The 17,207-nt window shown below is 41.7% G+C and overlaps 1 protein-coding gene across 1 annotated transcript in view; it reads left to right on the top strand.

Moving 5' to 3' along the window:
- Positions 1 to 17,207, top strand: part of UNC5D (unc-5 netrin receptor D) — a 158,417-nt gene that overhangs the window by 85,100 nt on the left and 56,110 nt on the right. Inside the window, exons 5-6 of the mRNA XM_054180839.1 lie at positions 3,277 to 3,420; positions 6,694 to 6,797. Of these exons, the coding sequence (XP_054036814.1) occupies positions 3,277 to 3,420; positions 6,694 to 6,797 (248 nt within the window). The remainder of the gene's footprint in view (positions 1 to 3,276; positions 3,421 to 6,693; positions 6,798 to 17,207) is intronic.

Here is a 17,207-nt window from a genome sequence, read left to right as displayed (position 1 = left end):
TGTTCCTAAAACAGATGGAAATAGGTGTACTTTCTCCATGAACAAAACATAACTTTTCCCAAAGACTAGATGTTCTCCAGAGGTCCCTCTCAACCTCAACGATTCCGTGATTCTGCTATTTCTGATGCATTTGTTTTGTCTATTGGCAAATTGGGAGACCTGTAAAAGGACCTGAATTCCTACCTGTCCCATTCTCAAAATGCTGAACCATCAGCTTCTCAAAATCATGTGCTGTTTGTTTGTCTGATTCAAACCACATCAAATGTTGCTTCAGAAAATATAAGCTGATATATAGATTAATTAAGTAATGTGTCAATGAAAGGAAGAGACGGGATGGAGAATATTCTACCTTAATAAATCTGAATCTGTATTCACTGATGACTGCTCAGAATTTTACAGTACCAGTGAGCCTAGAATGGCTTCTGCTTCTCAAAAAGATCATCCTTGTGTGATGATTTTTTGGTTGGTATCGGTAAAGGTTCTGTTGTTGTTAGCAGGGATGCACCAGTAAGCTGTATAAGATGCAGTTCTCACACCCTTGTTACTATTTGCTGCTTCCAAAAATTCCTAGAGTAGCTCAGAAACCGAGAGTTCAGAAGAGAGTGCGCCAGAGGCGGGTGGGTGAAGGGCAGCGCTGGCAGCGAGGCCGTGGCTAATGGCTGGTGACCGGGAGCAGTGTGTCCCCAGGGAAGTGCCGCATCGAGGTGATGGTGGGATGAGCTGGTGACGGGAGGGGAGGAACAGCCAGAGACACTCGGGTACAGCAAGAAGCTGTGCCTTCCCAGTGACACGCAGAGCAGCCCAGTTTGCGGGCAGTGTGGGCAGATGGGCAGAGAGGAAGGCCGTGGCCGCTCAGAAACACGTGTCAGCTAGTGGAGGGCTGGCTGAGCGATTCCTGACCGGAGAGAGGCCCTCTTGGAAAGGTCAAGCTTTTGTCAAGGACTTGATCCTTTTACACCCTTGTTGAGGAAGTCTTTAAGTAGATGGGTTGCAGCCTTGTTGGACGCGGCTGCAAATTAGCTCAGATATGGAGGCTCTGGAGCTTTGATTGAGATCGTTCAGGGACTGCACACAGCGTGATTTGCCAGAGGGAAGGGAGAAGGAAGCATGTGGCTGTCAGCGTCACACAGCGGGGTGGGATGCCACATCTTCAGCCAGTTAAGACCTGCTGTGTCAGGTCAGCAGGACTCCGGTGCTCTCTGATGGAACTTACTGTAGCTGCTCTTATCTTTAACCTATAAAGACCACTCTCAAAATGGGTTTTATGGTTGAGAATCCAAGGATTCATGGCTGGCAGAGCAGCTTGGATGTTTAAATTGCGATAGCACATTTTCATCCTGCCTTCTACAGCCCGGGTGTCAGCAAGGAGAGAGTTTCTGACAGAACCGCTGGGTTCCATGTGCTGTGTTTACTTCATAAGGGCTTGCTTCCACGGTGGCAGGAAAAAAAGGGATGTTTTGTAAACAGTTTTGTTGAAAACTGCATCAACATATTTTAAAAAAACAAAATGCAAATAAAAACAAGCAGGAAACCTGTATTTGTTTATTACAGAGTGAATAAATATTTGAGTGACTAAAGTGACTATTGAGATAACTTAGGGAGCTATTGCAGGTTTGTCCATTACTTTAGGTATCATTGTAAAATACAGCAAGCCAAACAGGCTACATGAAAAGAAGCAAAAATCTGCTTTCCCTGTTGCTGGAAAAGTAGCAAAAAATTTTGTATTGCTTTATAGTATTTAAAGCCTGTGTGACCTTCCCCGCCCCTCCTCGCTGAGCATCCCCAGTGGGCCTCATCGCTCCTGTTTACCCAAGGAACGTGTTGACTTCCGAGTGCCTTTCAGAAGTGAAATACCCAGCTGTTAATGATGCCTGAGATTAAGTGGAAGCCAATTTTTATGGAGTTCAGGTTTAGAAATTTCTTGCTGCTTTATAAACTTCACAGGCATGAAATATTTTAAGATTGAGTTTTCATTCATTTCCAGTGAAGGGGAAATAAGTATCTTGGGACTGCACAGGAGGAGAAAGAGGAAAGTAGTAGGCATGAATGTTTTCTAGTTTCAAATTAATGTTTTTCTGACTAACTCTTTCAAATGATTCCTAATGCCTTTTAACCCAGATTTCGATTATATTTCCTCTCCCCAAGGTTGTCATGCAAAGGTAGTTGCAGATATGGCAAACACCCCAAGTGTGTAAAATAAGGTGTCAGGTTTACAAGGCATCTTGGTAATCTTGTATTTACCTTCAGGCTTTGTCTGGAGCAAGTGTTCTGGTCTGAAGGGCAACACTGCTAAACTCCACCTGTGCCCAGGAGGTTATGAGGATGGGAGCAGGCTAAGAAAAAAGCACAGGGCTTTTGCTATCTTTGCTCCTGCCTGGCCTTGATTATTCCCTTAGATCCTTTTCTCAGCTCTTCGGGTGTAACACATTCCTACCTCAGAAAAGAGGTATGCATTCATTTTGATAGGCAACAAGCGTATTTGCAGTAGACAACAACAACATTGCACTGCAGAGGAACTTAGTGAGGTTATACTTTGGGGAACAGTATAAAATAAGTAAAGTATATAAACGCTTCCCCTTGTGAAAGTGAAGAAAGACAAGAGGTCAGTTGTGTACCTGGTTCACTTGCTTCCCAGAAGGACAGGGTGACGAAGAGCACCATCTCTGTTTGTGAGCTGTGAAATTCATTCCCCTCTTCCTTTTCTCCTCCTTCCCGACTGCAGTGGCTTAAGCTTAGCTTTCCCTGTGTGGCGGTACAGGACATGGCTTTTCTCTCCCACGTGGAGAAACGGCTGCGGGGTGGAACCGCGGCAGCAGCGGCTGAACAGGCTGGAACTCAGTGGGGCATTTGATTAGTTCCTGTCATACCTGCATGGTTCTGGCCATTTGACTTGATTGGGGGCATACCAGGGTACTTCAGAAAGGTTTTCAAGGGCACCGACATGTTAGATAGGAAGACAATTTTATTGTGTATCATGTTATAAAATTCCAGATAAACATTCTGGGTGAAAAAGTCGCAAGAGGCAAGGTTTCTGAGGGAGCTGTTACATTCTTGCAAAGACCACAGTGGGTGGGTAATTCTTGTAACTCAATGCATTATGACCTACTCAGCTTTTAGAATTTAATTAGTGGCGATATATTATTGCCAAAGCAATTAAAGGTTTGCCTTGATTAAAAGTGGAATTGTTTAATTAAAAGAAAAGCTTTGGCTAACCTTAGCTTTATGCCCAACTAAGATAGCCTGCATCAGCGCATTTTCTGCATCTTTCCCCTTCAGGATTGAAAGTTCGAGAGGTGTTCATCAATGTCACGAGGCAGCAGGTGGAAGATTTTCATGGGCCAGAAGATTACTGGTGCCAGTGTGTTGCGTGGAGCCATCTAGGGACCTCGAAGAGTCGGAAGGCATCTGTCCGCATAGCTTGTGAGTAGAGTTGAATGTTCTGCTACTCTAGGTTTTGTAAGGCATGGAACCATACTGTTCTTTTAGGGTTAAATATAAATGGATGCTGGTCAGGTACTGCTGTCCTTGCAGGCCCTCCTCTGAGATCCTGTAGGAATAGCACAGAAAGGGTGCCATGGGGGTTTTTCAGAGCTCTCTTTTATTTTAATGTGGGTTGATTGATTTGCATTTACACTCAGCAAGTCTGTTTCAGAGATTCCGGATTGCATATCCGCAGTGCCACGACAATGCAATGGAATAAAAAAGGTTAATGCAAATTGAAAATACCCTGAAAAGTGCCCTTTTGCTTCATATTGATCACAGGGGTCTAAAAAATACAAAAAACATTTAACAATTGCTGTCTTCTGTACTTTGGGTAAAAAAAAAAATAAATGCAAGAATACATTAGAAACTTTTGTAGCATAGTATTTTAAATCTGGTTTTCAGTATTGAAACGCATCATTGGTCGTCAGGTACGATAAGCTGTGAGGAAAATGAAAAAATAGCAGGAAAAATTGAATAATTACAATCAGTACAGGAAAAAATATCTTCCCTCCTTTCTCTGAGGAAATGAGATACAAACATCCTAAACAGAACTAAAACTGCTACAGAAATTCTGTCAGTTCTCTATGGGACTAAGCATACGTTGATTAGAAAAAAAATAACTTTAAATGCTGTTCATATGGACATTTATAAGAGCCACTACTGATGATAATAAAATCATTCATAAGCAAGGTAGGTAGCCTTCCACTTATTTGACTACCTAGTTGGTGTGAAATCTAGATGAGACGGTCCTTCAGAGAAGTTAAAGTGGCTTAGGAAAAATTTCCTTCTTGTAACAAGGTGAAAGTAGCGGTACTGTTGCACTTCATCCTTTCCCCTAGTCTGTTGTGAACTTTTCCTTTAAATCCCCAGTTCAGGTCTTTAAAGCCCTACTCCCGGGAAATGACAGCAACAAGCTGCCGAGTTGGGAGAAATGCTTTTGGAAGCAGATGAGGAGCAGGAGGAAAGGGTTGGCGAGGCTCAAGCAAGAAACTCTGAATGGTAACTTTATCAGGCAGTGTTCTAGCAATTCTTGATAAATCTTTTACCAGGATAACTTAAAATAAACATTTGAGATAAATAGCAGGACAATGTAGCAAGTCCTCGATTTTTATAAATGACAGCTTTTTTTTTTGTTGGCTGATTTAGTTTGAATGTGTAAATATGTGTAAGTTCAATTTTTTATTTTACGGCATTAACTGTCATAACATTGAATGAGCTAATAATTCCCCTGTATTGCTAAGCTGCAAAGGACTATTATTCTGAATTGAATTTTTATTGACTTTTCTCCGCACTGTGATTTCCCAATCCCATAATATGGCAATATGAGTAAAAATCAGAATGAGCAGAAGCAGGCGGAGCCGTGTGTTGGGACTTCTAAACCCATCACTGTGGTAGCAGTTCTGCAAACCACGTCCCCAGCTGCCATCCGTAACTGCAGATATCATATTAACCTACAGGCACTCCGGAGAGGGCTCTTGCTTTCTGTAATGAACGGAGCGGGGCTGAATGTTTCGCCTGAGAACTCTGTTCTGTACTGGCCATTTGCTCTCCTACTTTTGCTTGAAGCCATGCTTTTTATGAAAAGAACAGCAATTTTTGAGTGCAGAGATGACAGGACTTGTTAGTCCAGACAGAAAGAATGAAGAGCTGCCAACAGATGTCTCTGAACCACCCCCATGAGTCTCCAGGGCTCACCCTTTCCTGGACCTGTGTCATCCTGCCTGTGCTGCTGCTTAACTTGGAGTGTGGATTTCTGACGTAGGGAATGCCCTGTGGAGGACTAGAGATGAGAATGGGTAGGTCCAACTTGTGGTAGTGTACAGAACCCATAACTTTTTCACAGCACCTGTCATTGTGATGTGTAGTGTGATAGTGTCAACTTTTTTTTTTTCTTTCTTTCCTTTTTTCTTCTTTCTTTTTTTTTGGCACTTAAAGCCTAGAGATTCTGAATTGTGAGTCAAGTCCAAAGTATTACAGCACTTTATATTTCTGTGAAAAAGCAGGTAAGTTTTTCTTTGTGAAAGTGTGGAATGCAGGGAAAATGAAAAGATGGATCTTACTCCATTTTTCATCTTAATAAAGGCATTTGTAGGCACAACTGCAGCCTAACTGTTAATGAATGACTTTTTAAATAGGGTACTGGAGAAGATATTGGTTATCTCTGTGGAAAACAAAAAAAAGAACATTAATGAAGAATCATAAAAAGGAGAATACATAGACTGCTTGCATCTTTCTTTAGTGATCGGCTTGCTAAAATAAGTCTTAATGTATTTTATAAAATATATTAAAGCGTAACTGATTCAGAGCCTCTGCTGTTTAAGGGGGTGTATTTCATGAAGTGTAAGCAATGGAGAAAATTAAATCAGTAAATCCACACTGTGGAATTTGAGACACTGTTTGAAGAAAATGAGTGTGTCTAATGGAAACATCCTAACTCTCAAAGCACATGTAGTAAGTAACATTCCTTCCGTTTTGCTTTCCTTTCACAGCAAGCAAAACTTTACATATTCACGGACGTATCTGGGATAGATCAATGTTATTGGATGTGGGTTTCCTTTGGGTGCTGCGGCCACATCAGTGTGACTGCGGCAATATGCCCAGTTTCTTATCCTGAATTCTTAGCTTGGCCATGGTATCTGAACTGAAGCAACGCTGTAGTCAGCCAGTTGGGAATGGGTGGAATTGCTCTCAGTCCTTTCGTCCCTTTCCCTACAGCTTGCACTACGTAGGCGATCTAAACAAAACATATAGCTTAGAACATTTTATAAAATACCCTGGCACTCATCTGAAGTAGCACGTACTGGGAAAATTATTCACCCGGCCTTGGATTCATTCAGTTGTTCAAACAGCACCTCACAATACCACGCTGTTGCCTGTGCATTGAATTCTCCCTTTTGGAAGGGCAACGGCTTGAGAAGTCGAACACAGGATTGGAACCATGGAGTTTGTGGATTCTAAAGTGGATTGTCTCTGTAGCCACACACAGATTGTTTCTCAAAGGTGGAGAAATGGAAATAGAACTAGAGATGAGAGGGTCTCTCTGCCTCTCATCTGGGGAAGAATTAGTGGCTCTCAGTTGTCCGTTGCTTTATACACAGACCGAAGAGTACGGCACAGCGATGTTGCTGCTCACTTCTGCAGCCTACGTAGTATTGTCTGGGGAGGAATGGCTTTTGGAGGTATAACGAATTATTGCATTAAACTCTGCAGATTTACGGAAAAACTTTGAGCAAGACCCACAAGGGAAGGAGGTTCCTATCGAAGGGATGATCGTTCTCCACTGTCGGCCACCCGAGGGAGTCCCTGCAGCCGAGGTGAGGCTTTGTGCAGTGTCATTGCTGGGGGCTGGTGAGCAGTGTGTCCTGTCTCAGATAAATTTGCTAACTCTGTGGTAAAAACTTCCACTTCGCTTATTCCTTTCAGCTTATTTGTTCTCATTCCACAAAACTAGACGGACTTTCTAGTAAAACAAGTGAATGTTTATTAATAAAATGCCCAAAATCAAGTGCAGAGTTATAGGAAAAAGGCTGGAACCAAGCAATTACAAAGTGAAATGAAGTGTGATGTGGCCACTACTTGACGTGCAAAGTATCTTTCTTGGCTGTGGAAATATATCTGACCTGCAGTCCTGGGGGCGTGTGTCAGCCTCGGGACCTGGGAGCCACGTTTTCCTGGCAGAACGCTGCCTTTTCCAGCGCCTTCAAGTTCTCGTTGTCTTCCCCCTTCCTCCATTCTCCCTCCCTTCCAGACCTGCTGCTCTGGCTCGCTCGCTCTCCAATGTGCAAGCACTGTCAGAGGCTTCCCATTTCCAGCCAACGCTGTTTTTTGGATTCAGCTCTCTTTCACCCACCACCATTTTTTTTTCTCTGTTCAGTTGCCTTATGTACGCTCACAACTTTGTTCTCCCTGTGTCTCGTGTCACGCTGCGTGCTCACTCTAGGAATGTTCTTTAACGTGGTGAGGACCCTCATACCTTCCCTAGCAGATTCTCGTATGTTTTTCTACATTGACTGTTTTCTTAGTCTGAAGAGTATGCTGCCATGTATGTCAGCTTGGTTTTGTTACTAATTCTAAAAATATAATGTTTAAAGGTGAGCGAAAGGTTTTCAAGTGAAAAACTATAAAAGCTGTGTGTTTTCTTTGAGACCAAAAGAAACAAATTATGATAGGTACAGTTCTACCCTCTGAGTACGGTTTGCTGAACTGATTGCGTACATTTGACTGTTTTACAATTTCTGTATAGTTAAATAGCCAAAAATGCTACCTTTGTTGGAATTCAGCCATTAGGGGAAAAATAATTGTTATTCTCAGTCAACACTGTTTGAATTTTACTGAGAATTTTTGAATCATTTGAACTACACTGCTTTACACTCAACAATTAAATAGAATATCTGTCTTTTGTGAAAGTTAGGAATTATATTCAATGAAAAACTGACATTTCAATTGCTTTCTGCAGATAAAAATTGTAGAGTTCTCAGTAAACCCTGATTTACTGATGTTGATTGTAAAATTGTTATTGCTGCTAATAAAGCCTGTAAATCTTAACAGGTCATATTTGCTTTGGACAATAAAATTTCACATAAAGGCGCAGGATGCAAGGGTAATTCTATACTCATCAAGGTAAACAGTCTACTGGAAATAATTCATTGTCTGTAGAAACTGGGTACCAGATTCAAATAAGTGATGGCTCTGGTTTGTGGCAGTAAGCTTGAGGTTACAAACTCTTCTGGTATTTTCAAGTTAAAGATGACCTGATCTGTTAAACGTGTGGATGAGAAACAACCGAGATAGCCAGTAAGTCTTGCTTAGTAATTGTTGCGTGGGTACTGAGAAGCGTAGACGGATTCAAAACCCTGTGCTGGCAACAAATCTATGGTTCTGGTCCAAGAATTTATTTCATTAGAGTTTGGATGAAGCCCTAGATGAAAACATAAGGCTTGAAATAACTACGGACAAAGAAGCTTGTCTTCTGTTTCATTAGATGCAAAATAGATGCTAATTGTGTCATTGTTGGTTTTTGCTTGGTTGTTTTTTTTCTAATCCATACTCTGCGTGGTCCTGGAAATGCAAACTGAAAACAAAACGGATAGGGGACTCCAGCCCCATTCGTGTTACCGTGCCAATATCTGTCTGAATCCCTTGGGAAGATTTTGATTATTCCATCAAGTGCAGAAGTTCAGGAACATTATTTTCCCAAAGAGCGGACATTTCCTCTGCTTGCCATAGTCACGAGTTAATCTAGCGATTTATTCCTGACAACGGCTATGAATGACTGATACTGTCAAACCTCTAATCATGCAGTGCAGCTCAGTAAGAGGCAGACACTTTACAACTGGAATGAAATTTAAGTTCAGCTCAATTATTTATGTGAGCCTTGCCCCATTATCAAGAATATAAATCTTCATCTCTGGAATTGTTTTTCTGCAGCTTAGAGGTGCTGAAGGTTTCTTAAATCTAAGGATAGAAGCATTAAAAGTAAATGTTCTTGATCTACACCGTAACTTAATCTGAAAAATCCTGTCATTAGTCCTGTAAGAGGTGGAAAGCAGGGATATTTTTTAGTGATGGCTAACATCATAATTTTCTCGAAATTACCAGGAAGAAGAGCCTTTCTCTCCCACTGTTCCTTCCCACATTTCTAGTCATTCCTCAGATATTTTCACCTAAGTGATTTTAGCCACTTGCTAATGTTTCCTGAAAACCGAGTGAGTTGATCTGGGCAGTTCTTGGTGGGCAGAGGCACTCGTTACTAAAGACATCAGCATTTCCCAGGCATATTTATGCCATTTTGTGCCATCAGTGGCAACCCCTTACTGTGCTTTTGTGCAGGAAAAAGTGTTTAACCGAGTAGCAGCATTGGGGGTCCACGTGTGAGAATTCCTGAGCCATCAGCACAGCCAGCGCTTTTGCCAACGGTACTGATCCTCTCAGTACTGATCCTTTTTATATTTATTTGGGTTTGGGGTGGGACAGCAGGGATGACAGAGATCGTACAGTGATCGAGATCAAACCTCGCAGAGAGGTTCCCTAGAGAGAATTCCTCTAGATCAAGTTTAGTTTTGTCAGGAGAAATTTCTGTTTCCACCATCTGTTCCAGAACGAGTAAGGCTTCCATGTCTCGTCACTGGTAGCAATGAAAATACGCCAATTAAGTTTGCTTATATGTGTTAATTTCTGCACACAATAGGTATAAAAGGAGTTAGGAGAACATGGGTTAAAGGTTTGGATCCATAGTTTAAATGTATCTAAACTGTGTATCTAAAGTGCACATACCTTAAAACTTGGCTTGTGTAAATTAATTTACAAATAATGGAAGCTCATGTGACATTGGCAGTGCTCCGTGTGCTCATACAGTTCAGTTTTAGTAAATAATCTTTAAGCTGAATAACACATTAGCAAAAGCAAACAATCAAGGAGGATTACAAATAAAGAACGGCAGTATTCTAATTCAGCTTTAATGTTATATAGGCATGAATCAGGAGCGCCAAGTCGTGCTGAGGCAAGCACTGGTTTTAATGCTGCTTTGCAACGCACTGTACTGTCTTGATTCATTTGGCAGCAGATTCCGGTGGCGTGTGTCAGCTAGGTCTCAAGGAAAAGACGTGTAAAGGAGCATCTCTCTCAATCTGCATTCTCTCTGCAAGAATTTGATTACAGTCTTCATGGAGCCAAAGTCCATCTCTTATGCATGAAATACTAGTGAACGTGCCTGATTTTTCTACTAATAAAACCTCACGTGGCAACAGCCGTCAAGAAAACTGAGTAGCTGAGGTATTGTTTACCATTTTGAGGAGTTTAGCCTTAGCAAATTACGACACCATTTTGAATTCTCTGTGGGCAGGATAAACACCTGCCTCTAAATGTGTCAATGCCACATACCGTCCCTGGGAGCACCACGGCTCTGCTCCTGGAGCACGCTGCCCCTCGGTTTGCACCGGCTCCAGCTCAGCTGCCCTCTGCCGCCCTGGAGCCCCCCCTGCGCTTCTGTCTCTGCCGCCTTCCTCAGTGGGCTTCCAGCTACGAAGGAGGGAACGTGAGAAAATTCTGCACATCTCTGCTTTGAGAGGTTGCTGAGGGTTTGGGGCACTCTGGGTGCATTGCCACAGCAGTACGGGAGGAAGAAAACCCAAATCCTGACGCTACACAGACTGGAAAAAGGTTTTAGATCCTCTTCACGTGTGTTCACATGGCAAGCAATGCAGAGCTGGTGAGCAGCTGCGCTTGCAGGCTTCAGCACCCAACCCAAATAAATTCAGTTTTTTATGAGTTAAACATCAAAATAAAAAAGAAAATGCAGCATTTAAGTAGAGCATCTGATAATCCCCTGCTGTGGCAAATGTTGATTTAAATCTAACAGAGTCTCTGCTGGCACAGGCTTGACGGAACCAGAGCCATTCCTTTCACTATTGATGCAGAGTTGGCCTAGGGAAGAGACAGTTCTGGCTTTCAGTCCCCACAACAGATTCTCCCCATAGATATGTTTATTAATTGTGTGCAATCGAGGCCTCGTTTAGCTTGGAGTGTGTGCAGTGAGGCAGTTGCTGTATGGTACAGGAATCTGCTAAACTCGCCGATGAGCCCTTGTCTGCCGGTCGCTTCTGCTGGGCTGCCAGGGGGTACCTTGGGCTCGGATCTCTGGCCCCGATTCTGGTGTTGCTGAGACTGTTTTGCTGCAGGTCTCTCAGAGGAACTATTTCTGATTTTCATTGGCTTGATGAAAAGAGAGGAAGGGGAAGGCTGAGTTCTCTCAGAAAATGTGGAGTTGAATATTGAGTTTGCCAGAGCAACATCTTTAACTTTGCTACTGATGGTTGTCTGCATCTCTTCACAAGACTAACCTTGCTCGTTATATACAGCTTGTTGTTTTGGGAACATTTGGAAGAAAGTTTGGAGGGAAGAATGGCTTCTCTCTATTAAAAAGACATTTTGAAAAGCAGTGTATTTGATAGTGACAGAATACATGACGCATTTCTTCAAGCTGCATTATCTGCAGTCTGACTCCCGGGGACCCTTCCTTTGCACACAGACCTCTGTTCCCACGACTCAGGCCGGTCTGGGGTCGGTGCGGAGCAGCTTGGCTGAGGGACTACGTGCTGATTCGGTCATTGTGGCACCTTGGGCTGGCACACAGCTGCACGTCGGGGTCTGTGAGCTCACATTGCCCATCGGTTTCTCTCTAAAAATATATCAGATGTATCCACAGATTGTTGTCCTAGTGGGCTGCCAGCCCCACGTATGAGTAGCCTCCGCTGCTATTAGAAGTGCATCATGATATCGAGGTAAAATGCTTCTCTCTTTCAGCTTGTATTATTATTTTTTTTGGTGCGCAGTGCTATATTTTCTGTATATGTGATTTGTGCTTCTTTATTGTTGTTGTGCAAGTTTATTTTATTACTTTGCATTATTCCCAAGAAGACACAGCAGTTATTCATGGTGCTCTCCTTTGTCTCACACCAAGAAAGTATTACATTGAGTTTAGATGACTTCTAGAGCACATCCTTAACCTATATCCTTGCAGAAAAAATACTCTGCATTCAGCTTTGGTCAGGCTCTTCAGTCCTGTGTGCGGCTCACGCACGGCCTGAGTTCAGCCTGGGAAACGGGAAATGAAGACTGGCTGGAGCAAATTAGGTATAGCTTCGCCCATTATAAAAAAGAGCAAACGTGTTACATAGTGCCTTATGGAGCTCAGCATCTCTCCGTTTGCTTTCCCCACCCTGGCGTCTCAGCTTCTCAGGCGTTTTCTCTTCATTCATCCTAGTCCTGGAAAAATGTATCTCAAGAGGCAGCTGTGGTCCATCTTGGGATCACACAAGTAGCATTACGCTGCAGCCAGAGCTTCGGTGTGGGCTTCAGTCAACAAGTGGTATAGTTTGATTTTGCTTTCTGTTCATGTAATTCTGATGGGGTTTAGGCAGTTTTCCATTTTATAGAATACGATATATAGTAGGACCTGGGGGTGTGGGAGGGGAGACATCAAAAAATCCTCCTTTTTGCTGCATTTGACAAGCTTGCTTGTCTTTGTGTATTACGCTGACTGTTAGCATTTTCAGGCTCTCCTTCATTCCGTAGAATATTTTCTCCTCCTTCCTTCTGCATTTAAAATATTCTTCTCTAAAGCGTATACTCTTTGAGGTCCTATTTCTTTTGTTCGCCTCCGGCACAAAGCTGGCTTCCCCTGGGGCCCCTATGGGTGTGACCCAGCATTTGCGTGGTTCAGGTTGCAGGGCTGGGAAACTGAAGTGGGATTTTGCGCGTGATGCCGTCTGTAGTCTGATGATAAGAGTTCTAGCTGCTACCGTGGTACGTGGATTCTGTAACCCTTTGCATGGAGGAGTTGAACACACCTGAGCCAGCCAGGCCGGCTGGGCCCCCAGCTGCTTCCACATCTCAGCTTTAAATCGATACACAAAGTGCAAAGCAATGGAGATGCAAGCTGTGAGTTTCTAAATGGGTATTAAGCCCTCATCCTTGAGAAATACACGTTGTACTGCTATTTTCTATGTATTACAGTCCTGCCATTAACGTGATATAGTGCTGTTCATACCTATTACCTTGACTATATAAAGCAACTTTGGTAAGATTTCATATCCATAATGCTGGCAGGTTGGTAACCCTAATCATACTGTAGTGTTCTCCTGTACTCTTGCCAAAGGATATTTTTCTTTCTATTAATTTTAAGAACATACTGAGCACTGGAGTCGCTGCCTGTCAGTGACACAATCATTTACTTTCAAAGTGAAACAATGAAGAATGTGGACAACTTGATTCTGTCATTTTATGCAGCTCTGTACCAGCGTAGGTGTAGCATCTGGGATCGATATGACTAATAGATCCTGGTGGTCTGCGAGAGAGTCAGCAAACAGAATAAATTACAACATCTTCTCTAGCTCACGGATGGTAATTTCTTCTCGCTTTCTGGTTCTTGATAGTCATGATACTGCACTCCATGACTGTCGTCAAACCGATCTTGGACTGTAACCTGGAAACTACTTGGTCAATATCTGTTTAAATAAGTTTAGGATAATCTTTGTTCTGTATGTTCTACCTTACTAGTTCTTCAGAGAGTAAAATAATTATTTTTGGCGTAGGAGCAAAAAAAGTGCTTGCTTTTGTAGCTAGTAATCTTTTTAGACAGGTGGCGTGGTATGTTGGGCATATTAGTACTGAATCTGCCACCAGTGACAAAAGGGGTTTGAATTTCTCAAGCTGTCAAAGGTAGTTGCTGTTGTTCAGTGGACTTGATATTCAGGTTTTGAAATGTTTCTTTAACTGGATAGCGAGCTTCCATGTTCTGTACTGAAATTTACTGTCAGAAGGAGTTTCTGTCTCCTTCTTGAGAGCAGGGTTTAATGTGAACTTAGTATATCTTAAATTTGAAGAGGGGTGTGAAACCGATACTCCTGTAGAACAGAGCCCCTGCTGAAACGGGCACTGAAAGGCAGAGAGCGGGCCTGGGGGAGTGTAATAAATTCTGTCATCATTGGTAGTTACTGTAGATCTGTTTCTTAGAAATGTCAGTCGCTTTGTATTGAAGTGCCGTATAAACCATGATACTAGAGATAAGTGTTTATAATTCTCAGGCTTTCAAATAAATAACCAAGCCAAACCTTTAGCTTTACCTAGGCCCTGCTTCTCTTTACTAGAACAACGCAGCGGTGCCTAACGTGAGACCTGCGGGTTTGCGTTGAATGCGGTATTAGCTTGGGGGAGCCGATTTCCAACTAGAAATGCCTGATGGGTAACAGTATCGAAGTCCATTGTGATGCATGAGGTGCAAATCTGACCTTAAAATTCATTCTAAACCCCTTTTATTATAAATAAATACTCTCCGAGACTAAATCTCTGAATAGCTCATATTTGAGCATTAGTAACAACTTGCAGCTCTTTCTACATCTACGCTCTGATTTAGTGGTGGGGTTTTTTGTAATAAAAGGGCAGCTGGTGTGCTAAACTGTTACTGATGAATGTAAACTTGTGTCGAGTGCTCTGCAGAGGTTTGTGGAATACTCAAAAATATCTTTATCATTTAATATATGCATATATTTAAGTTTTAAATGTGCTGTATCCAGTGCTACTTTTTCAAATGTTTAACGCCGATTTTGACATTTTAATGGACTGCTGTAGATGTTCCAGTGAATATCTGCATGGGTTCCGATGGTTTATTTACCGCTATAGCTTTTAATGGAAATGTAAAATCATTTCTCTTCTGGGCAGTACATATCCCATTGCAAACGCATCAACAAAATGTGAAACCCACATAAAATTCAAAAGCTGCAAGCGTTCCAAACGCAGTGAGAGTCATTGCTGCCTATTTTACATAGGCTTGTGTATTTATGGGACTTGTACACATACAGTAAAATGTAATATGGCAGGATAATGGTATTGTAGTAAAACACTAAGGCAAAAAAGGCTGGTGAATTATAGTCTTCAATGAATCTTGTTTCTAGTTATAGAAAACAGAGTATGATTATTAAATGCAAACAGCATGCATTTTATACAGTTAGTTATAGATCTTGGGTCTTGTGTCTGGAATATCAATATTTGCTTTACTTTTAAGGTATTTAGTTACAAATACAATAAATGCGTTTCATTTTTCACCAAAGACATTTCACTTTCAAGATTGAGCTCGGGTATGTGCAATATGTCTCAATGATTCTTTATCTACATGTAAGCTCTTCCTGCCTACAGACTGGTTTTACTTTGAAGCAACCACTGCAGGCAACGTTCACATTTTTAAAATCATATAGTTACAGCAAGCTGATATTGCATTTGGAACAGTGAGAGAAATTCCTTTTGCTTTGTGAAGGAATCACGCGAATTCTTAACTCTGGCTGTTGGCAATGAGAAGCGGGTTTCACCGTTTCAGAAGCCCGACCGTTTCTCTGCAGTTGGTTGGTAGCACGTGCGCCGGTAACACTCCAGGGTCTCTGAGGCACCCTCAGATGGTCAGCTGCTACTGAAGTGTTACTCCAAACTGGTAACAAGGAGTATTGTTTCTGGAAAAAACCTGGTCATATTACAAATCCAAGTGTAATGGTAATTGCTGATGTCTCTAAACAGATCCCTTCACCTTGAAATAGTCCATGCTGTATTCTGATGGTTAACAGGCCAGACTTCTAAGTTATAAAGGTATTAAAATGATTAATAAGTTCTTCTTAGGTGCTGCACTTACAGTAGGGCATATGTAACCTTCAGGTCATTTGTGTGACAACCAGCTGACAACTATAAGATCTTAAAATTCTGGTTGAACTGGTATGTGTACTCCATGGTATTGCTGTTTACCCTCACTATTATCCCTGTAAAATACAGATATGTCAGGGGAAAAAATCTCCTATTCTAGAAAGCAACATGTTAATGACAGTTCATGTATATCCCACAGCATCTTCTGGAGATGTTAAGAATTGCACAAATATCTAACTTATGAGTGTTGTCCGTGTAGAATTGTATATAAGATCAGTTTGGGCATAAAGTAGTAAAGAATTATATAGGTACCACTTTGGAAGTCACTACACACACAAATGCAAGAAATATTTCCCGAGTCAAGCCACACTGTGTGAATCCTTGAACAGATCATGATTTTTCATAGACTTAATTGTCTGCGTCTGTCTTTGGGGAGTGGCGGGTCTGTTAACTACAGCACCGCTTCCGGACTGAGGGCCAATTATTCATTTACCTGGGGAAAATAGGTGTTTCTTCCAGGTATGTACATCATTACTGCTTTTTTTCTGTTACTCCTCCAAGAATCCAAAGAAATTCATATCTTTTATTAGACGCTATCCAACAGTATACATATGGTGAAAAATGCCACAGATGAAAGCAGCAGTCACTGGGCTAATGAAACCAAATGGCTGCGTCTGTGGACAAAGCAGTTTTGAACCCACTTAGAACATAAAATTCTATTGAAGCGTCCTTACAGATTTTAGAAGTACCAAATTACCTTCCCTTTAATCTCCGTTTATCTGTTCTCAACATACCCTACCGAATGAAACAGAACAACCTCGAAATGCTGATTCTATTCTCCTGAAACCATGCGGCGGCTTACTCGTAATTGGTCATTTAATTATTCTGGTAATTTCTTCTCCAAGTTTATTTGCTCTGCATTTTAAAATTCTGCCATTTCTCTCCATCGCACACAAACACACAGAGACACAAATGTGCCCTGTTCAGTTCAGATTTTTAGTTGCTTTTAAAAGCAACTTCATCATTTCCATTTTTCATACTTTATACTGTTATTCTGGACAATACATGACGTGCTGGTCTGGACTGATTGTGTTCAGAACATGACATTAATAATATGTAGGGCCTCTTTATTCTATAAAACGTCTGCTCAATTAGAGCCCGTTTGTTTAAGCCTGTGACTGCTTCATAGAAGAATGGACAACACAAAAACAGAATCAAGGTTTAGTGTATTTTATATGCTGTTTCATCTTTGGTTAAATCTTGTATTCAGTCATTCCTTGCCCTTCATCACCTGTCTTTGAGAGAAATGTCTGTGCCAGTATTATCTTTGTCTTTTTTCCTCAAGTACTTCATCTTCAATGCCCTGAATGTTTTTTTCACTCAGCCTAGATCATGGATTAGGAATTAGAGCAGCAGTTGTAATACACAGAGTGCAGAGCCTGGAGTGATAACTCTGGAGAGGTTCAAACAAAGAACAGGTTTCAAAGGCAGAAGAGGCTTGTGATTATCAGTGCTTGTAAAAACCACTTTAATGCTATTGC

The sequence above is a fragment of the Rissa tridactyla genome, chromosome 20 (assembly GCF_028500815.1).
Source record: "Rissa tridactyla isolate bRisTri1 chromosome 20, bRisTri1.patW.cur.20221130, whole genome shotgun sequence".
NCBI lineage: Eukaryota > Metazoa > Chordata > Aves > Charadriiformes > Laridae > Rissa > Rissa tridactyla.
The sequence above is the reverse complement of the archived record's forward strand: the minus strand, read 5'-3'. Positions and strand labels throughout refer to the sequence as shown.